Source organism: Periplaneta americana, chromosome 16, assembly GCF_040183065.1.
Source record: "Periplaneta americana isolate PAMFEO1 chromosome 16, P.americana_PAMFEO1_priV1, whole genome shotgun sequence".
NCBI classification, from domain to species: domain Eukaryota; kingdom Metazoa; phylum Arthropoda; class Insecta; order Blattodea; family Blattidae; genus Periplaneta; species Periplaneta americana.
In genome coordinates this window covers 76075753-76103524 of record NC_091132.1, presented here as the reverse complement: position 1 = coordinate 76103524, position 27772 = coordinate 76075753, and the positions used below count along the sequence as shown (strand labels likewise).

Genomic DNA, 27772 nt, shown 5'->3' with positions numbered 1-27772 from the left:
ATTTTCACAAAAGAGCTAATCTTTACAGAGGGGCGAACAGAAGCGAGTTGGGGAAACCGGGATGCAACGTAGGCAAACGGACGACAGAACCTGTGCGAAAATATGATTCAATATTGAAATCTCTTTCGCCACTGGAAAACGCAAACGTATTTCTGGAACGTACTATACTCACTAACTCAGTACTGCTTACTATGACCGCATACCCTAGGTTCTGTATGGAGACCGGTTGGAAGTTTACTAGTAGAGGGGGTGGGAGTGAAGTACATTAAAAATTCAGGTACGGTACAATAAAAATTGAAGTGAAAATAAAATGATGTCCCTGTACTATATGATACCGAAGAACAGACGAGGTTAAGGACTCTTAAATCTCCTAACTACTCAACAGCGATAAGACGCTAATGAAGAAGCAGTAACATGGAACAGGGTAGAGAAAGTAAATTACTCTGTGAAAACGTGTCAAATACCCTCTCTTCAATTACAAGTTTCGCGGATAGTGAGTGAGTGAGTATTTCCCTTCAAGCCCCGCTTCCAGCGCTGCGTGATGTACCGAATGCTGTCGATATCCTCTTTGCCTGCAATCTGGAACGCACCATGGCTGCACATCTCTCCGCAACGCTCTGAAACTTCCATTTCTCTGCCCCCCATTTGCCGACATCCCTTCACTGATGTCCGGTCGTAATAAAAAGTCGCAGCTACCGAATGAAGGCATTATTCATACAGCTTTTCTTACACAAGCAACAAGTCACCAAGCGAGCAGACATGTTCAAGATAACAATCAAGATCGTTGCCTTGGCGACTTGCCTCTCCTGCGTCGTGGCTTCCAGTACCGACGATGACAGCTTCACAAGACTTATGTTACGAGTATACCAAGACTGCGGAAAGAAGGATAATCTCTTCGCCTGCCTCAAGATAAGGGCTCTCAAGGCGGCGGATCGACTGTTGGCTACTAAATCTATCCCTCTCGGCAGCGGTGTCAACTTCGTGAAGACTGCTGGAGAAGAGACAGCCAGGGCGCTGAAACTTGAACCACTGAACGAGGAGGCACTACCGGCAGATCTGGAGGAGAAGCAGAGCAAGTTGAACGAAATGCTGCTCAGCCGCACTGCAGCTTTCTTCCAGACTCACTCCATACAGCTGGACATGCCCCGGCTCATCGACGACGTTGAAGAAGGTAAGTAGCGCCAGAGAACTTGGGCTAGGAATAGTTGCCGGGCTATCTTACTGGAACTCTATCAAAGACAAGAATTTTTCACGTGCCACAAATTATGCGACAAAGAGCTGCAGATTTTACTTCTTTTCTAAAGGAAGCCATATTAAGAAAACTGAACTTCACTTACAAATCCATCACTCTTGGCCGAGTTTGAACGGGCGAATATTAGACGTAATGATCTTAATCTTCTTCTTCTTTCGCGCGTTAGACACTGTCTGTAGCAATCTACATGCCCCGTTTTTTGTGTCTTCCTATATTTCTTTTCCCTACCGGTTTATTATTCTTAAAATGAAATGGTAGTCTCTCTACGTTCATGCTTTGTACATGATTTATCCACTTGGTTTTATACTCTTTAGTTTTATCGTTCAGATTATACATATCTAATTCCTTTCTTTTATTTTATTTTTATTTTACTAGGTTATTTTACGACGCTTTATCAACAGCTTAGGTTATTTAGCGTCTGAATGAGATGAAGGCGATAATGCCCGTGAAATGATTCCGGGGTCCAGCATCGAAAGTTACCCAGCATTTGCTCATATTGGGTTGAGGGAAAACCCCGGAAAAAACCTCAACCAGGTAACTTGCCCCGACCGGGAATCGAACCCATGCCACCTGGTTTCGCGGCCAGATGCGCTAACCGTTACTCCACAGGTGTGGAGTCCTTTCTTATATCTTCACTTCTTTTATGGTCTATTTTCTTATAGCTAGCAACTGCTCTTAGAAATCTCATTTCATTTGCTCCAAGTTTGCTTTTATTTTTCTCTGTCATGATCCAAGTTTCGCTCCCATACAGTAGTTTTGCACTGACATTGCTTTATACAATTTTAATATTGCGGCTTTCTTGCTTTATTTTTCATACATCTTTTTGTAGTGCCATTAAGATAATTAAATACTTCCATTTTTTTTTAATTTGATCAGACTCTTTTTGATATGATATATTGCATCCTAAGTATTTAAATTCTGTAACTTGTTCCACAACATTATCTTCAATTACAATTTTTGATCGGATGCACTTCTTTCCCTTGAAAGCCATCACTTCAGTTTTATTTAGGGACACTGTCATCTTATATTCTTTTGCTATTCTATTTAATACATGTATTGATTTCTGGAGATTATCTTCCAAATTAGATATGAGCCGTTCAGAGCAAAAGTTGTGTAAGTAAAATTTGGGTAATGAGCTTTAAAGTAAAAATCCTGCAAAATACAGCGCAAAGTAGCAGTTAATATGTCCTCCTTGCTATCCACTGATTACTAATAGTTTAAATAAATTGAATATTAATTGCTACTTTGTGCTGCATTTTACAGAATGTTTACTTTAACCCTCATTACCAATTCTTGACTTACACCACTTCTGCTCTGAACGGCTCATATAATAATATGATCATCTGCAAACATTAACGTTAATGCATCTTCTCTTTTGTTAAAATTATGGGAGTAGAAGGGTATAATAATCATTCATTGTCTAGCAATTTCGTCAATGTATATAGATGTAATGATAAACATGGCAATCACTAGCATAGATGTCCAATATTGTAACTCGCACGAGGTATGCCCTGGCGTAAGCAACCCGCAGCGCATATTCTTTAAGGTCGTTTTAGCAATAATTTTTATTGATTTTATTCATTCATTCATTCATTCATTCATTCATTCATTCATTCATTCATTCATTCATTCATTCATTCACAGTGTTCTGCCCAAGGGAAGGTCTTTCACTGCAAACCCAGCATTGTCCAGCCTTTCCTATCTTTTGTCTTCCTCTTTGTCTCCGCATATGATCCATATATATATATATATATATATATATATATTAATGTCGTCTATCATCTGATATCTTCTTCTGCTCCGAACTCTTCTCCCGTTTACCATTCCTTCCAGTGCATCCTTTAGTAGGCAGTAACTTTCAAAATAACACTACCACTTTTCACCTACTTCAGTCCCCAATGGTCCTGGAATTATCAAACTTGACAGCAGACCGTAATTCGTGGGTACACAGTGAAGAATCGAATCACGAATTAATTACAAATTCAGTACGCATTATTTTGACAATTACGCGTTTTACTGTTGGTCTTAGTAAATAATACCTTGTTTAGTACGATCTATTTGTAACCGTAATTTTATCCAAAAATATTTCGTCAGCGATAGGAATTATTGTTTTCCAAAAATTCACAACACTGTCTTTCCATTTTACTTTCAAACCTTGAGTTTATATGGCCAGAAACTTGAACTGAATAAACATAAAGAAGGAAACGGAGAAAATACATGAGATACGGTACTTAAACCTGTAGGTCTATATACATAGGAATCACGTGATAAGAACAAACCGTTATACAATCAGAAAATAACCTTGTTGCATATCAAGCAATATGTTAGTAAAAAAAAAAGAATTATCGCAGAGAAAAAGAAGAAACAATGAAGCAGGCTCAAGGATAAGACAGTGACGACATATTTAAGGTTATAAGGTAAGATAAATTGTGAGTTTGAAGGCAAGAGTGTATTTACTAAAAACAGGAGTAAGATGCGTAATTGTCAGAATAAAGCATGTTGAATTTACAATTCGATACTTCACTGTGTTATTGACATATTTTATTCCATGTTTTTAGATACGGTTAACAATTCTTTTCCTCCAATTATTTCCAAATCGCAGGAAAAATTCAAATATCTTGGAGCAACAGTAACAAATATAAATTACATTCGGGAGGAAATTAAACGCAGAGTAAATATGGGAAATGCGTATTATTATTCTGTTGAGAAGCTTTTGTCATCTAGTCTGCTGTCAAAAAATCTTAAAGTTAGAATTTATAAAACAGTTATATTACCTATTGTTCTGTATAGTTGTAAAACTTGGACTCTCACTTTGAGAGAGGAATAGAGATTAAGGGTATTTGAGAATAAGGTTCTTAGGAAAATATTTGGGGTTAAAAGGCATGAAGTTACAGGAGAATGGAGAAAGTTACACAACGCAGAACTGCACGCACTGTATTCTTCACCTGACATAATTACGAACATTAAATCCAGACGTTTGAGATGGGTACGGCATGTAGCACGTATGGGCGAATCCAGAAATGCATAGGCTATAGAGTGTTAGTTGGGTGACCAGAGGGAAAAAGACCTTTGGGGGAGTCCGAGACGTAGATGAGAGAATAGTAGAAGTACTGAATATAATCTAAGCTAACATAGCTTGCTGTCGAGGTTGCATATGTTTTTATTAATTTTTCTTTCCCCTCTTCCAAATTGAAAGTGTAGTCAGCAATTCCTTACTTGAAGTAGTTATTTTTGTTTAATAGCTAGCACTTTCGAGGCGCAATTTAATTGGTTAAATTTTTTAAGGTTTAAAGCATATATTCAGATTATTCGGGACCTGAATGAAGATCTGGTTTTTACATATAGGAACACGAAAAAAATGGCATTTTGAGTTGTTTCTAAGAGTATTTAATGTACTAATACACTACCTAAATCCTCAATTTATACACCGGAAAGTCCATACCTGTGGAGTAACAGTCAGCGCGTCTGGCCGCGAAACCAGGTGGCCCGGGTTCGAATCCCGGTTGGGGCAAGTTACCTGGTTGAGGTTTTTTCCGGGGTTTTCCCTCTACCCAATACGAGCAAATGCTGGGTAACTTTCGGAGCTGAACCGCGGACTCATTTCACCGGCATTATCACCTTCATTTCATTCAGACGCTAAATAACCTAGATGTTGATACAGCGTTGTAAAATAACCCAATAAAATACACCAGAAAACAAATGCACACGCAAAGCGCATCCCTCAAAGTACACGCGCGCTATCTGTTGGTGCTAATTAAGGATATCCCTATTGAATTCGACAGCAGGCAGGGGGGTCTAAGTAGCAGCAACAAATATGTAGTACAAACCAGTAATATTCAGATAAAAACCTTGTGTTATGTAGTTATGCTCACCCTGCATTAAGGAACGCTTTATCCGAGCTGAAATCAGTCACGCTTCGAGTAAATAGGAAGGCACTAGGCGAATAATCGGTGCCTTATTTGCTGCATTAATTACGCCCGAGTGCTCGGAGAAAGTGTCATGAATTAGAAAACAGAACCACTCGGCCACCAAGCGGCCACAACGATTACCGTTTAACTTATCTAAATTATACATCTGCGTCCGCAACGTTTTACGTTGGATGGATGGTAGGCAGTTATTTACTAATTAGGTTTCCGCAGTGAGGCGCACACCATCGCTGAACATTTAGGCCTACGTCAAAGATTCATTCGAAGAGATACAAAACGAAATTATCACTTGGAGATATAATTGGTAGTCAAAATTCACTAAAACGAAATTCTCGATACAGGGGCGTACGCAGGGGATTACCGGGTTTGAACCCCCTTTCTTGAACTTAAAAAAGTACATATTTAGATTTGAATATTTTTTATCAATAATCGCGTTCCCTTCTCTAACTTTTTACTGTCAGAGTAACAAAATCTACATCGACATAAGGCATAGTCCTCCTACTTCTCCTTCAATATAATCCCTGTGTTTGGTGCTGCGGCATGTTCGAATTATAACAAAGTTATCTTTATTATAGAGAGAGAGACCTACTGCCTAGCATCGACCTTGTAATAAAATGAAGCCGACACAAAATGAATTTAACTTGTGAAACATATTGATTGAAAAGATTGTTTTGAAAGTTCTGCAGTTGAGATGTTAAATGTTGTGCATTGTCGATTGTAAACTCATTTCAAGAGCGGTATTCACCCGTTCGTTACAGTTCTGACTTTATTGTGAATCATTCCTTTGTTTTGTGCATTTTACAGTTCATATTTTTAATAATAATAATAATAATAATAATAATAATAATAATAATAATAATAATAATAATAATAATAATAATAATAATACGAAAAATTTAAAATATCGATAATGCAAATTATAAACATCCTTAATAATGCGAAAATTCTCCGTACGCCACTGCTTGAGACTAAGTAAAAAAATTTTAATTATGGTTTATTTAACGACGCTCGCAACTGCAGAGGTTATATCAGGGTCGCTGGTGTGTCGGAATTTTTATCCCGCAGGAATTCTTTTACATGCCAGTAAAACTACTGACATGAGCCTATCGCATTTAAACACACTTAAATGCCATCGACCTCGGCCGGGATCGAACACGCAACCTCGAGCATAGAAGACCACCGCTATACCAACTACGCTACCGAGGGCGACTTCAGACTATATATTATTCCCTCTTGAGGAGAGGAGAACGGGCTGAGGGGACTTACGTAGGCCGCTTAGATGGGTCCATTGTACTACTCGGAATGAAATGAGGTAGATTCCCTAAAGCCCACGCGTTACAGATTCCCTTGCGGGCCGCCTCCGAACTCCCTCTACAGCCTACAGAATCCCTTAGTCGAGAAAAGCTCACTTGTTCCAACCAGGATTTGAACCCGGATGTGCTTGTTTCACTGTCAGACATGATAACCGTTACCCGACAGCAGTGTCAGCCATTTCCGGTGCTGAAAAACCTCTGCAGTTGAAATTGTCGTTACATAAAATGCTACTTCTATAAATTACACTATCTACCAAAAAGTAATTTGGCACTGGTTTTGCCCCTTTAGAACTTCGTGGTACCACCTCGTGTTGCTATAACAGCAGCCACCCTGTCAGGCACGCTCTCCACTAGTAGGATATCCACTGGAATGAGTCGCCATTCCTCTTGCAACATGGCACTCAGTTGGACAATGGAAGTTGGCCGCATCTCCCGAGAACTCAATCGCCGGTCTAATTCGGCCCAAAGGTGCTCAATGGGATTGAGATCAGAACTCTGTGCAGGCTAGTCCAACCGGTGAATATTATTGTCTGCATACCATACATAGTAGCCCCCGAAACATGGGGCCAACTTCCATTGTCCAACTGAGTGCCATATTGCAAGAAGAATGGCGACGCATTCCAGTGGATATCCTACACAAACTAGTGGAGAGCATTCCTGACAGGGTGGCTACTGTTATAGCAACAAGAAGTGGTACCACGAGGTTCGAAAGGGGCAAAAACAGTGCCCAATAATTTTTTTGATAGATAGTGTATTACCATGAACAATGAGATTTATACCAAGCTATTAGTGTCCTTTTATAGTCATTTGGTCATGTAATATCTAATTTTTTAAAAGTTAACTCAGGGCCATATTGACCGTACTTTTAGGACCTCTTATAGAAGGTTAGGGGTAAGAAATCCTCACGAATTTTGGTCAGTACCTGAAGTAGCTAAATGTATGTGCTCATTCTTCATAATTCTTGCAGGTAAATCAAAGCAAAATCACATTTCTTTCTCAGGTCGTCGCCGGAAGAAGATGGGTGGTCTCCTGTTGCTCGGAGGTCTTCTAAAGGGCGGCATGCTAGCCATGGGGATGAAGGGATTGGCCGTGCTGGCCGGCAAAGCCCTGCTGGTGGCCAAGATCGCGCTGGTACTATCGGCGTTGGCAGGTCTCAGCGGCCTGATGGGCGGAGGAAAGCACTCCGAAGGCCATACCACGTACGAGATCTTGCAAACACCGCACTACTCTTTCGAACACGACCATTCCACCAGCTTCGAGCACGGAGGACACTTCGAGACCTCGGGTCATGGCCACTACAGACGCAGCACCTCGGATATGTATCCCCTTGCCTACAGGGCACAGAACAAAGTGCGCCCCCTTGGTTACAAAGCGTAAGCTGGCATCCAGACTCTGATTTGTCTTCTCTATATTTCATAAAGAGAACCACGCCTATATCCTGCCAAAGAAACTTTAGATACTGAAGTACTTACTTTGACGATACACCAACATAATATGGCCGATTTCTCGAAAGACAAGATAATGACTCATTACTTACCAGTCCTTACAGTTAATAATTCCTATTTTTATCGAAAGTTTTGTTAGTTTACTAACGAATTGTTAACTAATATATTACTTAACGAATGAGGAAGGAGTTCTGCTAGATTCAAAAGTTGGAACTAGTGATGTATTACATTAATTCGGGAATCTAGACATTAACACAATTTTATTCACAAAATAAAATTTCATAAAATATAAAAACTATTAGTATACTCGGTCAGTTGCCTCAAAGGATAAATTTTTTGCGTAATACATAATAAGCTATCTTGTAACTTTGTTACCAAAGCCGTGATTGCAACTTTATTCAAGCGAAAACGTTTCTGAAATTATTCTTCGCAATATTTTGTAAAGAAATCAACATTATTTCTATACACCCTTGATCTATTAATGTTTTATACAATATGGAATGCTAATTCATATGAAGACGATAAATTTATTTTGAAGAATTATAATATTGCTATATAGCAATAAACACCATAGTCGCCATCTCTAGTAATGTAAATATTTCCAATATATCTATGCTCCGTCCCAGAAATATGTAGAGAAAAAAGACGAAACAAGAGCTCTGCGCAAGTGATACGTGGGAGGGCTAGGAACAATGACCGCTGTGGGGAGGGGCATTGCTTGAACGAAGCGAGCTTACAGGGAGGGGATCATTTCTATCTGACCTCTACTGCTGTTAGGATGTTAGGTCGAAAAGCTTCCTGTTAGTACCAGAGTCCGTGGATATCCAGAGTGGCGCAATCGACTGCCATTGTTATTCCATTTCAACACGCTTGGGTTATGAACATTTAAAGTAAAACTCAATTTAGGCCAGTGTCCGTGGCCCTTAAAATTAAAAATATTTGACTCTGATTTAGGCTACATAAGCTACATTCATTCACTATACAACCGTATACGTCAAATAGCGCGCGCTGGAATAACGATGGTTGATTTGTCGGCACTTCCGGCGTAAAGGATTGCGGTACTCTGGATATCCACGGACTCTGGTTAATACCATCTGCTGCTACCACGAGCATCTTGCCCCTTAGCGGCCTCTAGCTGATGCTGCCCGCAATACACTCCGGCACAGATAGACTCCACCCACATGCGCAAACTTAGTCTACAGATTCCTGGGACGGACCATAGTACGCTTTGGTATTTCAGAGGAAAGAACTAAAAACTGAAGACCAATATATTCTTTCGGTAGTTCTGCGTATGCAAGAAGAGTTACAGATTCCGTATCCCCCACCCCAACATCGAGAGGTTAAGTTATTGAGTTATTTAAGGAGTCATTAGGTCTATTGAGCGTTCGAGAAACTCATAAAACTTATAGATTCATCACATAAAATGAAAGCTTCAAAATTGCTCGAGAGACCGGCCAATAAATGTTAGGCAACCAGCATTATACAGAAGTAATTTTCTCCATATTTTCCTAGAAAATTCCGAACATTCTACTAGCTACTTCTTTAACGTTTTGCACTTGCGAAAATTGAAGTTATACCAGAAATATCCAGAAAGTTCCATTTTGTTTAATATAATTTATCCTTGTTATGTACAGGGTGTAAAGTGTGGTCGGAGCGTGGTGCTGGTCACATCATCATATACCAGACACTATAGCAGTTACTTTTCAGGAGTAATTCACAGTAAGTTGATTGCGAATTGTAAGAAAGCAGAAAAGCCACATTGTTATTCTCCATTTCACGTAATAGTTTCTCCTTGTGATATGTGGCGGCGGTGTAGATTAGTTGGTATTGCAACTGGCTGCGAACTGGAAGGTCCCGAGTTCAATCACAAGTGGTAAAGAGATTTTCTCGCTGTCAAACTTCCAAAACAATTATGGGATCAATTCAGTTTCCTGTCAAACTAAATACCGGGTTATTCCCGAGTGTAAAATGCGGTCGGAACGCGATACTGATCATACTATCTCATTCTAAAAAATCAAACAAACTCTAAGAGTTGTTTTCAGGAGTCACTCACAATTAGTCGATTGTAAACCGTAACAAAGCAGGAAAGACATTTTTTTTTTTTTTTTTTTTTTTTTTTTTTTTTTTTTTTTTTTTTTTTTAATGTAAGGTAAGCATCCCTAAGTTCGCCACCTTAAGCAAATTTATTTTTAAATTTATGATGAATTCATATTTCGAAAGTATAAAAAAATTGCTTTGTAATATTGATACTAAAGAAATCTTCAATAAAAATTTCGTAAAGAATAAAGTACTCCTCGTACAAAAACAAGACAGAGAGATGCAACTGGCGAAGTTTTGAAGCATGTGTTCCCTAAGTTCGCAATTGTAAATTCAAATAATAGTTTAATATCATCGGAGTATAGATGTAATATATTTTAATACAGAAAAAAATAGTCATAATAGGAATTTAACAAATTATCACAGGATTAATAACTTTAATATTTCTTTATCTATAAAATATCTAAAATATCACTCATTTAAATATTAAAGTTAAAATGTAATCAGTTATTTTACCTTCCAACTGTTTAAAAACGCTCTCAGAGAAGCAACAATGAAAGATCCTAAGTTGGCCACGGAAGAAGCTTCAGTGGCGAGCTTAAGAACAGATCCAACATTTAATAATAATGTCATAAAGTAGCACATAACTATAGTAAATGTAATTCTAAAAATACAGACAGAAAATACACAAAATATGCTTTAAAGTAATATATTACACTCTGTAAATGCATTACTTATTCTGTTGGATGAAACGGATACTTACAGAGCAAATCTTATACCGACAACAACAGTTAACACAATATGGCGACTACCTTATAGCAAGAGATACTGGTAATGCACCTTGCGTATTCGATGAAGTTGTAAAGCATCATGAATCAAGTTACTGCTGCAAACTTTTGGCTAGATATCGTATCTTAACGAAAATGACGAGTGGCGAACTTTGGAGAACTGGCGAACTTAGAGATACCTACCTTATAGTTTTTCTTTGTTATGTGTGGCAGCTGGGTAGCTTAATTATTAGAAGAATTATTTATGAACTGGATGATCCCGAGTTCAATCACGGGCAGTGAAGAGATTTTTCTCGTCAAAATTCCAGAACAGGCACGGGGTCATCTCAGCCTTATGTGAAACTAAATACCGGTACGTATTTTCCTGGGTGTAAAAGGCAGTCGGAACATAGTGCTCATCTCATCAATTCAATCCAGTGCCAGGTCATGAAAACATTCCCCGTATTGCACCTTCATAAGGAATACCTTTACCATTTCATGTTTTGTTGTAATAACAGAAATTGATACATGCCATACGTGGAATGTTGCCATTTCTCTAGCCTTTCGTTCATAAATATTAATGATCACAACGTGATTTCAACACGCAATTATTTCTATAAAATGTGTGTGATTTGTATAAACTAAAATCAGTTCAACTAACATCAACCTTCGCAAGCATAAAGCGTATGAGAATTGGTACTAGAATGTTCCAAAACGTTTATAGAAATCTGCGGAGGAAAGCCTAGTTATTTGTACTTAGGATAAACCAAAAAGAATAACTGTATGAGACTGACGAAGACGCAAAATGAACAAGACTAACTACTACAACATAATGACTAAAGAATTGTTTTTTTTTTTTTCCTTTTTCTAGTGTCTGTAACATGTCCGCGTCGTCTTCTATTTTACATTTCTGCTCGGATAAAGTCTTTAATTCATCGTAAATGAAAGCTACAATGCTACCACTGCCTAGAGATTGTGGCAGCGTAGTCACACACGAAAACAGTTCTTAAAAATTGTAAATAATACTCAAAACATAAAACAAAGATTCGAGAAACTTCTTTCATATTTATGCTAGCTTAGAAAATGTATGAAGTTATCATCTGCAACTCGACATGTTAATTCCTAAGGTTACAAAATACAAAGAAATATAACAAAATACATGTAGGCTATTAAAATTTTACTTCCATTTATGTTTTGACAAAAAACGATATTTCTAGCCCTTTTATGCAATGTGAGCATAAAACATACAAAATGAAGTATGTCTAGCTTGGAAAACAACATATATCCCAAGCAAAGTCATAAAGCAAAACGAAAACGGGCATAGGAAAATCTTGAGTATAAGAAAGATTTACTAACATCAACAGAAGATAAAAGGTAAAGATATTAGATATCATGAAGTCGTGTACTAATATCAGTAAGCAACTTTAAATTCATAGCAAATTACGGTTAATCATCGTTGTTTCTCTACTTATACGGTAATATAGCTTTGAAAATTGATCTAATTACATTTCACATACCTATAATCATTTTGGTTGATTACATCGAAGGACAGACAGAAATAGCCTACACAATGAACAATTTACTTTGAAATGGAGGATACTGATATTTCTTACTGAAGAAATAGTCCAAAAAGTAATATATAATTTAATTCTTGTTCTTTATTTTCATCCCCTTACATCGTGCAAAAGCTTAATTTTTCACCGTTCGATTGCGAATTATTAAATGTATGTGTCCAAAAGTATTTTTTTTCGTGTTCATACATACATTTTTAAGTGCTAAACTAAATTACGCGCAAAATGTTGTCCCACCGCCTGTGGCGCACACTGGATAGTCTCTGACGAACTAAGTGGTCTACACTTCTCGGCACTAGCGACATCTATGAACCGCTCATAGAATCGGGGCGAATAACGGCAAGTTAAGAGCCCTGTCATAAAACCAGAAAAGTAAATTACGCTAAATTATGCTAGACAGTAAAAGTAATTGAAACTGACAGTAAACTTTTCGACTATAACTTCATCTCTAAGTTACATGACTACATACTTTAGGACAGAGGAAGTAACAGACGAATTTTGCAAATATGGACAAACATACTAAACAACTTTTAAACGTATTAAAACATATTTATGTATATAATTTATTTAACTTAGTTTAATTTATCTGTTACATATTACATAATATATGTTCCTTATGCTATGTTCTAAGTATATGTAAAATATAATAAAATTATTTTATTGTTTATAATTTAAAGAGTTTTACTTACTCTCTGCAATATTATTCAAGTAGTCTACACGTCCATGACATCCTTGTTCATGTCTTTACCGTCCCTGCTACTTCATCCTATTGAGAATTTATTCTTTCATAAATCCTTAAAATATAATTACCGTAGTCACAAATATCATCATCATTATCAATATCGTAATTATCTATTATATATTTCAAGGATTGGACATTTTGTTCTGTTCCATTTTTATTCTTGTGAACAGTTAAACCAACATAATATGCCTAAAAGAGTAACTCCTTGAATACCTAGTCATTATTGACACATTTTTTTATAAGATAGGACTAACACAAAACAAAGGTAACACTCTAATTTCCTTTGGTAAGAAGAATTTCTCTACTGGGACTTGAATCCAGATTTTCAGATATGTGGTCGGATGTCGTCAGTATTACGTCAATTTACAAACTACAATTACTTTTTTAATTGTATCAATATTCTTTGACAACGGACATTATTTATTCATCCGACAAGCCAACTCATATAAAGCTTCACTCGGTGTATCTTCTAAAATTTTTAATAACAATAATAAAATCTGATTTAAATTTTTACTCCAGACTCATAGACCCTTGCTGTCTTACAGGTATCTAGAAATTTTATATAACAAGGATAATACAAGAAGAAGGGACATAGAAGGAGAATAAGGGGAATATAAGAAGAAGGGGAAGGCAAGGAGAAGAAGAGGAACACAAGAAGAACGAGGGAGTACAAAGATAACGAGGAAATATAAGGACAGGAAGTTGTATTTTTATATGATGGTAAATTTCATAACAGTCAAGGTTTTTAAAATTCGAAATCTTAGGATTAATTTGTCTTTTAAGCGGTATCTTGTTAATAACTTTCCTTACATTCCCCTTATTCTCATTGTTGATTTATTGTCTTCCATGTATTCGCACTGCATCTCCCTTGTTTCCTTCCTTTGTATTCTCCTTGTTCTCATTGTAAGTCTATTCCCTTTATGTTTCTTGTTACACTTTGTTCTCCTAGTATCCTTATTATGTGTTCAGATACACACGTAGTTCTACTTAAAGATATACTTAAAGATGTCGATTTTTTTTACTTTGACCTCAGGTTAGTTTAGGTTAGGTAATGGTGGCTAGGGATGGGTTAGGAACGACCCTTTGAATGTCGGCCATACTGAGGTCTATTGTGCACCCCGAATTTATGTGATAAATGAGGGTGAGGTGTACCAGCCCACCGGCTGCATGTGAGCCCTCACCCGCTCACCCAATGGGAGCCCCCTGTCTCCTCATCCTAAGTTCATACCGCCAAGGTGACCAAACAGCACAGGATCCATTCCAAGGGCCCTCTCAAGGTGTCGAAGCGCCGTTGGAAGTGCTCTTAAGGAATGAATCCTGGCAGAGATACTGCGGAAGGCTGGGAACCCAGGAACGATTGCGGAAAGGACGCCCCCTCCCGTAAGCGGATGAAGACATGTATCTTGACCTGAATATGGCTATTGAATGAGATGAGAAAGATGAATTATATGAAATCTAAATTCTTTTTCTACACGAGAGGGGAAGGAAAGTGGATCGTTGCAATGAAAATTCCAACCCGACATTTTCCAAAAGTAACTGTGGAAAACCACGAAAATTCACAGTCAGGTTGGTTGGTCCGGGAATCGAACCACGGACTTCCTGAATGCGAGCCCATGTGGAACACATTGACCTCAACGAAGACGACATACGTCCAGGTGGGGATAATAATTCCAATCTCGGAACAGGAATGTCAAGACCCATTCTTGCATTGGCGGAAGAATAATTTCTACAGACCTGGGAGTCTGCAAAGGTCAAGTCTGGAGTCAAGAAAATGTAAATTAGATTTTAGCATTGTTACGAAAATCATTAAAAATTGTAGAAGATAATTTATAACTTTCGGAAGTAGTGGAACTGGGAAAAATGTGTTAGGAGTCCAGCGGCTTACAAAAATCCAAATGGATCATCGCTCAAACTAAAAAAAAAAAAAACATAGGCTTCTTTAAACTACTTCCTCGTTTCTCTCTCACATCAAAACTGATGTGTTACGTTAGTAATGACTAATCAACAACTTAGATTTCTATCTGTATTTTCTATGTAACATCTAATATGTTAGCGAATTGTCATCAGAAGTTGAAGATGAAGAGGTTGATGATGGTGATTATTACGATTATGATAACGGCTATAATGATGAAATACACATTGCTGCATGATCTTATATATGTAGATTATTTTTCATATCACTAAAATTCTAAAGTTTTAATCGACATCCTGTAGTTCATTAAATACTTATGTCTTCTGCAATTAACTTAATCAAAGCCACCTGCTTCTCATACCACTAGGATCAGTAGATGGATAAGTGCATTTTTTATTCATTCATGCACTCATACATTTATTTTTTATTTATTTACTTATTTATTCATTCATTCATTTACTCATTTATTTATTTATTTATTTATTTATTTATTTATTTATTTATTTATTTATTTATTTATTTATTTATTTATTTATTTACTTATTTATTCATTTATGTATTCCTTTATGTATTCATTTATTTATTGATCTATTCATTTATATATCCATTCATTCATCCATTCATGTATTTACTTATTTATCTATTTATTTATTAATTTATCTATTTATTTATTAATTTATTTACCTATTTATCCATTGATTCATTTATTTAATTATTTATTTATTTATTTACTAGCCGTACCCGTGCGCTCCGCTGCACCCGTTAGAAATAAATATAAAATAATTACATAATTAAAATAGAACATTTGATCCAGTGAACATTCGTGTTTGATAGAAGAATAAATCGTTTAATATGTTACTTAATTTAAATTGCAACCAAATAATTAAAATGCGATCATTTTTGTCCAGAGACCACTCATTTGCTGCAATGACAATTCCTTTAACATGTTTCTTAATTTTTATTATATACAACCATAATTTAATGAACATTGACATCATTTAGATTTAATGTGTATACTTTATTTAACTTGTTATATGTTTCCATTTAATTATGGTAATAACTTCATTTTAACCCTTGTTTTCCACGTATTCAGTAAATGGCGCTTGGCCCACTATGGTTCTGAACCCTTCAAATAACTATATTATATAATATTATATTACATTATAAATTATATTATATTATATCAGAAGTTACTGTAATAACATTATAGCATTATGTCCATCTAGAGAAACTACACTTTCCAATGGTGAAATAATAATTAATTATACAAATCGATTAATTTAGCTTCCGATATTACTTCATACAAACACAGAAACATTCTCTGTAGGCCATCTTTCATAGCTTTCGATTGTTGCTGTCCAAGGCCCCTTATAGACGAAGTCATTTTTTTTAATTCATTACACGGCCTTAGATGGCAGTCATTTTAATTTTAAAACTCATTTATCTCATTAAATATCAGTCCTATCAAACTTTTTCAAGGAATAAAACTTATCGCAAATTATTTTTAAAGACACTTTTGTTATGTAACATTTTTCACAAAAATCAATAATAAGCGAGATATTTCGATTTATTTAATTCAAGCCCCCTTATAACCCCCCTTTCAAATAATGCATTTTGAATTCCATATAGCCTAAACTCTAAGTTACAACGAACTTAATTTATATACCAATTTTCATCGGAATCCGTTCAGCCATTATCGCGTGAAAAAGTAACAAACATACATGTCTTCTGCAATTAACTTAATCAAAGCCACCTGCTTCTCATACCACTAGTATCAGTAGATGGATTTATTTTTTATTTATTTACTTATTTATTCATTCATTCATTTACTTATTTATTTAGTTATTTATTTACTTATTTATTCATTTATTTATTCCTTTATGTATTCATTTATTTATTGATCTATTCATTTATTTATGCATTCATTCATCCATTCATGTATTTACTTATTTATCTATTTATTTATTGATCTATTTATTTATTCATTTATTTACCTATTTATCCATTTATTCATTTATTTAATTACAGACAGACAGACAGACAGACAGACAGACATACAAACAAAAATTTCAAAAAAGCGATTTTCGGTTTCAGGGTGGTTAATTATACATGTTAGGACCAATTATTTTTGGAAAATCGAAAATTACCAGAAAAATTTCGGCTACAGATTTATTATTAGTATAGATTTAGTTACTTATTTATTTACTTATTTATTCATTTATTCACTTATGTATCTATTCATTTATCTATTCACTTATTTATCAATTCATTTATCCATTCATATATCCATTCAATCATCCATTTATTTATTTATATACTTATTTGCTTATTTATTTAGTTAGTTATTTATTTATCTATTTATTTATTTATTTATTCATTCATTTAACTATTTATTTATTCATTTTATTCATTCATTTATTTTTAGTCATTCATTCATGTACGTATGTATGTATGTATTTATTTATTTATTTATTTATTTATTTATTTATTTATTTATTTATTTATTTATTTATTTATTTATTTATTTATTTATTTATTTATTTATGCATTAAACGTGGAAAGACATTAGATTATTGATGGGATGGGATGGGATGGGATGGGATGGGATGGGATGGGATGGGATGGGATGGGATGGGATGGGATGGGATGGGATGGGATGGGATGGGATGGGATGGGTTGGGATGGGGTGTGGTACAGTACGGGATGAAATTAACTTCTGCAGCATTAATTCCATTTGAATTCTGTTACGAGACTTAAACAAATTCCAACTTTAATCAAATCATTACAATCCTTATAGTAACAGACAAATGTTACTGCACAGTCATGATCGAATACTATCTGCATTAACTTAAAAAAATAGTCCAGTAGTTATATTTATAATTCCGTTTATTATTTCAATCACAGAAATGAAAATAATAATAGCACATACACTAACTTTATGATAGAAACTAGTCTGTTACAGAATCTCATGAAAGTAGATATGTATTGATTAATATACAAACAAACCAGTTTATATGAAAGTACTGTACATACGAGTAGGCCTATATTAAAATGACATGCTAAAATGTTTTTCTCTAACAAATTTTCAGATAAAACATCGATTACATTTATTTTTTCAGTACAACAACATTTACCTTATATTTTACAGATTTAATCAGAAAAACCTCTAACAATTAATTTCTTTGTACAATATTCATCAATGAATAATTATGTAATAGGGCTTACTAGTTATAAAATCCTATGGGAAATGTTTCACATTATCGCGATGAATTGATTTACTGTTTCATATTACAGTAAAACCTCGTTAATCCGGACTAATTGGGGTAATAAGTTGACCAGTTTAACGAAATTTGGATTAACTGAAATAACCTAAAAGTACAGTAGAAGTGCATTATAACTCCGTTTATAGTAACAAAACACGTTGCATTCTCGTTTCGCCTCTTACTTATATGCACTTTAAACTTTTGTTTGTGTAATCGATAATAATATTTGTTTGTATAGTTTGATTACTTTGATGCAAACTTGATGGATTTTCTTTATTTTTAATACTATAGGTGTAATATTGTATTATTGTAATTCCATAGTTCCAATGTATAAAAATAAGTCTTAAAACAAGGTTCTTTAATTTTTTCAAACTCGTTGTTTTTTTGCCTGTCCGGATTAAACGAAGTCCGGCTTATCGGGGTCCGAATTAACGAGGTTTTACTCTGTAAGCATCACCAGTGCAAAATTACTCAATAGCAAGTCACCTCAATTGACTGTATACAAAACAAAACTAATCGTCAAGACAAAATGGAATAAGTGAATACGTATCGATAAAGTAGTGGTAGTGACAAGCCTTATTTACTTTTATACATTGGGTACGCAACGTTTGGCTACGGGATCGAAGTGCGTAATTTTAGATGGGCATTCCCGGCGGATGAGCTCGTAATTGCCTACGCTGATGTAGATGCATTCATAGTACTTGGAGTTGCTGTTGGCTGCTGGGAAGAGTCCTTCTGCCGAGCATTTGAAGCGACACTCTTTTGCCGAGCTATCGAACTGTTCTCCCTTGGGACAGCGGAAGACGAGGGTAGGAAACCCCTTCAAACACATGCCGTACAAAGAAGCGTCCTTGGAGTACACGACGTACTCATTCAACGACTTGTACGTGCAGCGCATGACGGCACAGTCACTGGACAGCCTGCGTCGCACACAGCCCGCCCTGCTGTGACTGTAGACATTCTGGCTATTGCAGCTGAACTGATACGCCGTCCCTTTGACGCAAATATGAAACAAGGTGCAGTCGTCGGGATCGGGGAAGTACCCTTCACCTGTGCAGCGAAAGTTGGACACCGGTGGAACGGCGCACTCCTTGGAAGGCACAGAACTACACTTCCCGGCTACGCAATAGGGCGTGCTAGCGTTCTCCTGCGCACAGCTGTAGGATCCGAAGTGCATGTAGTCGCCGCCCACTTGCAAACACAATGGCGCCGCCGTGCAGTTCTTGCAAGCGTTGCCGGTCGGAGTGCAATTTCCCTCAAACTCGCCAGATCTGGAGAGCTGTAGTCCTCTCGGCAACGACACCAGGTCCAAACTCGTAGTATTCTGAACAAGCATGCAATTACTGATAATTCAATTTAACTTAAAAGAGAACGGAGAAAGAACTTTTAGATTGCTATGATGGTCAAAGACTGAGAGGAAGGCGGAAAATAGAAAAGATTTAAGAATTCTGGATTTGCAGTAAAAGATCTGCCCTTGGGCAGAACACTATGAATATGCAAACATCCCCCTCCCCCGTAGATTACAATGAACTCTTCCAAGTAGGTCTATATATATATATATATATATATATATATATATATATATATATATTTTTTCTTTTTCTTTTTCTTTTTTTCTGTATAGATGGACTCGTTAAGTTTACTGGACGTGATATAAGAATTTCCATTGCAACCGAAGTCTAATGACGTTACAGTAATTTCCGTTCCACAAAATTCTTTTCGTTTTTTTTCTGTTAATGTAGGTCAAATATAAACGTTACAAGTCAAAATTATAATGCGTTCAATCATCCAATAGACAGTGAAAATTTTTATTGGTATCACTGTTCTAACTAGAATTTTATTAAACAATGTAAGACTTTTGCTTATCTTGAAGCAAATGTCACAATTGAAGGGTTCAGAACCTTAATGGACCAAGCGCCAATTACTAAAACTGTAGAAAATAAGGGTTAAAATGAAGTTATCAACAGTAATTTCACTAGAGGTTTTGATTTATCTAGAGAAAATCACAACTCGAGTGGGATTTAATTGACTGTTACACGATTAGAAGCAAGTATATAAAGATTAGTAGTAACTAAGTATCCAATACAATAAAATATTAATTGACTTACGAAAATACAACTGTCTTCAAATGTATTATTGTACCATCTCTACATTACAAATATTACACTAGATGGCAGTAGTGTGTTATGTTTAGCTGTTTTCTTGTTATCAGTTGTGCCAACTATGGAATCTTCATTGAACTCTGTGGAAGATTACTAATCAAGAAGGCTTTGTTGATTCAGTTTAATTTTTATTAAAACAGTTGCATTCCACTTCAATTATCCGGATCCCAGTAATCAACGTCACTTGACATATGATTTTCAATAAATCTTAGTATTAAACAATCTCTGATACCGTAATTTCCCATAACTATGGTCCAGGCTCCCAACTATGGTCCAAAACGCATTATGTACTACTTAGTCCCCCAAGAGTTCTGTGTTTGCCATTTAAGGCGCCACTGTAATGGAATTATGTTCCCCATAGATGCTTCTATCTACCATTACACGTGGCAATGATATGGATGCTTAACAAGGTCAGTGTGCATCGTTCTATTGAATGTGTGAAGACACGAAATCATTCATTTTGTGATTGTCTGTTTTATTAAGCTCTCCTCTGTAGAACTGGTACGTTATAGATATATGATTCTTTGTACAATTAAACCTGGCTATATAGTGTTTACTTTCACGTAATAATTAGACTGGCAGAGCTTAAGGACTCTGCGTGAAAAATGTTTAACCTCAAGGCTAGAAGTCAGTCCTCAACTATGTACCACAATTTTTCGTGGACCACAGTTGTATTTCATTTTGAAATATTTGTTTCAATAAAATGTGATCAAAGTGATCATTTACTTCTGCAAATACGGTATCTCAGTATATTCTAAAACACCATTTAACATTATAGTCAAGTAAACAAAGAAACAGGCTGTTCCAGCATCAATGGTACTAGCACGAATGATGGTCCGGTAAAAAGAAAACTTCAGGGTAAAAGGAAAATAACCGTTCCTGTAAGTGACTAGGAGAGTGATGAAATTGAATTGGATACAGTTTATGATGTTTGCGGTGTTCTTTCCATATTTACAGACAGTGAGTCAGATATGGAAAAGAAGACGAAATCTGTTAAATTAATGCTAAAGGCACATAGTTATATGGTAGTTACTTATGGGGAGGAATTGTGGCCAGGGAAAGTTTTGGAAGTGAAGAACAATGGAGCTGTTGTTCCATGTATAGTAAGAAGCGGCAATTACTGAGCTGGCGAGAAATGGAAGACATTTTATTCTATAGAAAGGAAAACATAATAAAACAAATTGAAGATCCCAAATGCGTCTCGAAAAAGTGAGATATATTTTCAATTTCAGAATTACAAGAGAAGTGGAGATTCGAAGGATCGAAATAAGCCTAATGAATGTAGTTCTCAGTACGATAATTAAACATTATCTGTGAATTTATTTGCATAATATTTTGCTAAGAATGTGTCAGTTAATTTTGATACCGTACTTTTGTTCTTCAATATACACTCACTTGCAAAAAAACCGGGCCAAGTACATTTTCTTTAAAATTTTTGAAAATTGTAGGATTTTAAAAATAATTGTAGGTGTGTTGAGGTTCATTTAGGTATTAATTTATTTTGTGATATGTAACACTGTAATACTGAATACTTAATAGCCAACAATGATCTGAAAAGAAGATTCGTTCTTCTTGTAATATTGTGTGTAAACTTCTCGGACTCATTTCGAGCTAAGCTGAAGATGTCTACAGACTGGTAAGCTCTTTTGAGGCAGTATTTGAGTACTTCATTGTATACTAATGTCACTAAGTCCTACCGATTCAGCAAAAGTGGTTGCATTGATAGAAGGTGGGAATAGCCAGCGTTATGTGGCTGCAGTTCTTGGGATTCCTCGATCGACCGTACATCATGTGTACCATCGCTTTAGAGAGACAGGAGGTTATTCCAGGAGACCCGGTTCAGGGAGAGAAAACGAGTAACTTCGGCTCATGACGACCATTTGATTGTCCTAAACACATTAAGAAATCGCCATTCCACAGCTATTGAGACCAGAAGAGCCTTCCAGAAAATAAGACAAGTTAACGTGAGTGAGAGAACTGTAAGAGGACGTCTGGATAAATGTGGGCTGATTCCAGAAGACCAGCTAAATGCCCAGAATTGCTCCAGCAACATCATGTTGAACGATTACGCTTTGCTCACAATCATGCTAATTGGAACCTGGTGGAGTGGCGACGAGTGCTCTTCACAGATGAATCGAGATTTAGTTTACAGATGGACGTGAAAGAGTGTGGAGAAGAGAATGAAAACGTTTTTCTTCACGTACCTTCAGTTCACGTGTCAGTTTCCAAGGTGGATCAGTAATGGTATGGGGTGGCATTTCGTATGAAGCTCACGCAGAACTTGATTTCATTAATGACTGCTCCAAGATATATCGAAGAAGGTCTAATTTAACATGTGGTACCATATAGCCTGTCTAAAAAGTATCCGACCTTTAGCCAGAAAAAAATATTTCAAATACCTGACGGGGTTGGGACCCTAATCCCCTTCAAAGTAGGCCCCTTTTGCTTGCACACACTTAGCCCACCGATCCTTCCACTGCCGGAAACACCTCTGGAAGTCTTTTGGAATGGTGTTCAGCTCCGTCGTCGCGTTCCGCATTATCTCTTCTCTACTCTCAAAACGGGATCCTTTCAGTGGTGTCTTCAATTTTGGAAACAACCAGAAGTCGCAAGGAGCCAGGTCTGGAGAGTAGGGAGGTTGGCGAACGGTTGTAATTCCATGTTTGGCCAAGAAAGTGTGGATCAATTGGGATGAATGTGCGGGGGCGTTGTCGTGATGCAAGTGCCAGTTGTTCGCCGTCCACATGTCTGGTCTTTTGCGCCGAACTGCATCACGGAGTCGCCGGAGAACATCGTGATAGTACTCCTTTGTCACCGTTCGTCCTTCCGGTGCGTATTCGTGATGCACAATTCCACGGACATCAAAGAAAACAGTCAGCATCACCTTGATTTTGCTTCGCACCTGCCACGTTTTCTTCGGCCTTGGAGACTCAGGATGATTCCATTGCGACGACTGTCTTTTTGTTTCTGGGTCGTACCCGTACACCCATGACTCATCTCCAGAAACCCAGGATCAGTGTTGGCGGTGTCCAGAAGGTCCTGTGCAACGTCACGACGGAGGTCTTTTTGTTCCGGGGACAACAACTTGGGCACGAATTTCGCAGCCACTCGGTTCATGTTCAAATCATCACGCAAAATTGCATGTGCAGAATCTTTACTCACTCCAACCTCTTCGGCAATCTCCAACACGGTCAAACGACGATCTGCCATCACCAAATTTCGCACCCTCTCAACAACAGCTGCACTCCGAGCAGTTTGGGGCCTGCCACAACGCTGCTCACGCTCCACTGATGTGCGGCCATCTTTGAATCGGTTGAACCACTCCTTAATTTGTGTTACACCCATCGCATCTTCCCCAAACACCTGCTGAATCTTACGAATTGTTTGACTTTGAGAATCACCAAGCTTTTGACAAAATTTGATGCAGTATCTTTGCTCAATTCGTTCAGTCATCTTGCGAGAAAACTAAATCCGACAAACACTTAGAACAGCACCTTACTTGGCGACCACCAGCCAGTGACTGGCACAAGCGAATGCGGTGAAAAAATTCAAGCATGCGCATTACGGTTTCTCCTTCCACCATGCACAGTGGCGCCGCCTTAGAATCACTACTTTGCGCGGGAAAATTAAAGGTCGGATACTTTTTAGACAGGCCCACTTATTGGTGGAAAGTTCCTATTAATGCATGACAATGCTTGCCCTCAATGCTACAAGAATCGTGGATGAGTTCCTTCACGACGTTGGATTGAATAGGATGACATGGCCAGCAAGAAGTCCTGATATAAACCCTATTGAACATGTGTGGGGAATGCTAGGGAAGCGAGTTAGAAGTCGTCTAACTCCTCACAGCAACTTACAGCGGCTCCGAAATTTTCTAAGTAAAGAATGGAATAGAATCGACCAGACTAACATCCAGAATCTGTTCGAAGGGTTGAATCGGCGAATGGTAACAGTCATACAGTCACGGGGAGACAATATCCGCTATTACCAACATCTGGGTGGCCACAAAATCAGTTGAACATTTTGGAAGAAAATTAATATAATTTGTAAGTTTTTACACATTTTAATTATATCCATTGTTTGGCGTTGAAAGTAATAGCGCAAACGAGAATGAATAATTTTTTTTTCTGGGAAGCAATGTTTTCTTAATTTTATAAAGGATTTTCTGATTCTCACCTCATAAAAAATTGAGAAACTTTAGGTGGCCCGGTTTTTTTGCAGGTGAGTGTAGTTGTTCATTATTGCAGAAAAATGACTTTCAGATTTCACTTGTTTATTGAGTACTAATTTGCCATAAATAATGTGTGAAACTCAGTGTGAAAAGAATTGTTTAGCCATTTTACTGTTCTTCGAAATAGTACTAATAAAGTTAATAAAAAAATCCAATTTATTATAATATGATAAATATTTTAAGAATGTCACTTGCTTCCTTCGGAGGAAAAATTATAGATAATAAACTTATTTACTAAATCTATCATACCCGTAGTTTGCTATCATCAAGATATTAATTTTTTATTGTAATATTTTTGCATTCTTTGGATTTTATCCTTATATAAATTATTTGTATTATTTCATTGAATAAGATCTTATTATGCAACTTGGCCGAAATGCAAAAATTATATATAAATTAATATATGCGCTATTACCTGCAGGACATTTGTTTTATCATTAAGATATCGTTTCCGTTACATTTAATTTTTTGTTTATGTAGGCTACTTCTAATCCTTCTGAATTCATATGAGCACAAAGTACCAACAGTAATGTGAAATCAAAGTCTTTAAGTGTAAATAAAATTATCAAACAATATTCAAATATGGACATTCGCCCTTCATGTACGAAGGTAGAATCTTTATAGCTAGAGAGCAGAGACTAAAAAAGAAGCTAATTCTTTTAGAGACATCCATAACAATGTCCATTTTGGTGCTGCTTAGCTTTTAAATTGTTTGTGACAAGTTGTAGTTCGATCTTCGTTTTAACTTTATACTGGTGTAAAGCTCATGCAAGCATTTTATTGATTTTTATATTTTAAATGTTTAATCACATAAGATTTTATAATGGTATTTTATAACTAATGTTTGTAACTTGTTTAGTCTTACTAGTGTTATATACTACAGTAAATCACATAAATGCACATTTAAACTTCTATGTAGTCTACGGCATAACTGCTGATGATGACTCTGTGGAGTCGAAAACGTTTAAACTTATTAAATAATATGTACAAATAACTTTTAGTTATTTTGTTTCAAAGATAAGCATAGACGGACTTTGTTTAATCCAATTTAATATAACTACTTATCGGCTTCAACATGGTTTTTAAATTCATTTAGTTGAAACTAGTTCTGTCTGATTTTGGGTGTTAATAAAAGCATGTATAAGTTAAATTGTAAAAATTTAAATATTGTATTTTTGAGATAATTTACACCTAAGTTTTAAACCCACTTTGTTTTCCATAATTACGTTCTCATTGTTGTGTGATAAATATGTGTGGACAGCTCCCTGAGCACGAGTTTTTACTCCTTCAGAGACAATTTCTGTTTATAATTGTACAAGTTATTTTACTAGTAATAAACTAAAATAAAAACTAAAAAATGTAATTTTAACACTTGTGTCGTAAATAAAAACTTATTAACTTATTATTAACTTTGAGCCTGAAGATAAAGAGATAAAACTAAAAATTACCGCTATAGTGATGGCAATGGTAACTAATACCAGGCTGAGAGCACGAGTCCACATCGACGCCATCTCTTCAAGAACTTGGTTTCACGGCAGGAGGAACGATACTATATATCATCTTCCGTACCACGTGATGTTTTGACATAATTGTCAAAGACATTATCTCAGTATTAACGCTTGTAAAATGTTGTTTGATGTGAGATTTGCAAATCAGAGGAAGTGAAGGAATTCTACGCATTCCCGCCAGTAAAGTAATATAATAATTATATTCTTTAAGCGAAGAACATAAAACAATGATATACAGTCTACAATGTTATAAAATCTTACACACCTCCCATTGCAAACAAGTCCCAGAAATATCCAGTTCAGTTTGTGCTTGCCTTGAATATTATTGTGCAATAATCGCATCTAAAAATGAAAGTGTGTAGCCTAATTTTATTACTGTCTCATTCTTTTTACATTTTCATTACACGAAATATGAAGACGAAGTATTGTGATGCTATAGAACATGTGGTTTTGATCATGACGTTTCTCTGTCTGTATGTCCGTTCATCTGTGACGCATAATGATCCAAAAATCGCATATATCTCGTTTTGTTGCTAAGGCATTAACATGTAGACAAGCGGTGACCAAAGCGGGTGTCCTGATTACATCGTGTAATCACAGACATTCAAACGGGTACAAGGAGTTTCCTGTACATTGCTGTGTGTTTCATTCACGTACTGGAGGCAAGCAGTGGCGGTATCATATCGCTCTACAAACTCTGTCTCTACAAGCAGTAAGACGTGGTTTCGTGAAGAATGAGGAGAACTTTTTTGTTGTTCTGTCGGACAAAATGTAATATGTTTACTTTGCTCAACGGTTCAATTAGGAGTATATATGGAAACATTAGTTGCCACGCTGAATAATGTGTTATTATCATCATCATTATTATTATTTATTATTATTATTATTATTATTATTATTAATATAAATGATACTCGGGAGGATATTAAACACAGAATAAATATGGGTTATGCCTGTTATTATTCGGTTGAGAAGCTTTCATCATCCAGTCTGCTGTCAAAAAATCTGAAAGTTAAAACAGTTATATTACCGGTTGTTCTTTATGGTTGTGAAACTTGGACTCTCACTTTGAGAGAGGAACATAGGTTAAGGGTATTTGAGAATAAGGTGCTTAGAAAAATATTTGGGGCTAAGAAAGATGAAGTTACAGGAGAATGGAGAAAGTTACACAACACAGAACTGCACACATTGTATTCTTCACCTGACATAATTAGGAACATTAAATCCAGACGTTTGAGATGGACAGGGCATGTAGCACGTATGGGCGAATCCAGAAATGCATATAGAGTTTTAGTTGGGAGGCCGAAGGGAAAAAGACCTTTGGGGAGGCCGAGACGTAGATGGGAGGATAATATTAAAATGAATTTGAGGGAGGTGGGATATGACGATAGAGACTGGATTGATCTTGCTCAGGATAGGGATCTATGGCGGGCTTATGTGAGGGCGGCAATGAACTCCCGGGTTCCTAAAGCCAGTAAGTAAGTATTATTATTATTATTATTATTATTATTATTATTATTATTATTACTGACTACAAAGTATGTGTTTCTTTAATTCTTGTGTACGTGCATGAATATTGATATTTTTATATCTTCTCCCTAGAAGGATAAAATTATTAAGTTTTATCTCAGTTTTAATCTGCT

General features: G+C 36.2%; 2 protein-coding genes across 2 annotated transcripts; one reads left to right on the top strand and one right to left on the bottom strand.

The window, feature by feature from the left end:
* The first annotated feature begins 364 nt into the window (after nt 1-364).
* LOC138716487 (uncharacterized) lies at nt 365-10040 on the top strand. Its single transcript, XM_069849628.1, has 2 exons — nt 365-1171; nt 7492-10040. The coding sequence occupies exons 1-2, from the start codon at nt 700-702 to the stop codon at nt 7866-7868; spliced, it is 849 nt and encodes a 282-aa protein (XP_069705729.1). The 5' UTR covers nt 365-699; the 3' UTR covers nt 7869-10040.
* Nucleotides 10041-17833: 7793 nt separating this feature from the next.
* LOC138716483 (uncharacterized) lies at nt 17834-26167 on the bottom strand. The gene is made up of 2 exons (XM_069849617.1): nt 26070-26167; nt 17834-19552 (listed from the first exon to the last, which is right to left on the bottom strand). The coding sequence occupies exons 1-2, from the start codon at nt 26130-26132 to the stop codon at nt 18815-18817; spliced, it is 801 nt and encodes a 266-aa protein (XP_069705718.1). The 5' UTR covers nt 26133-26167; the 3' UTR covers nt 17834-18814.
* Between the last annotated feature and the right edge of the window lie 1605 nt (nt 26168-27772).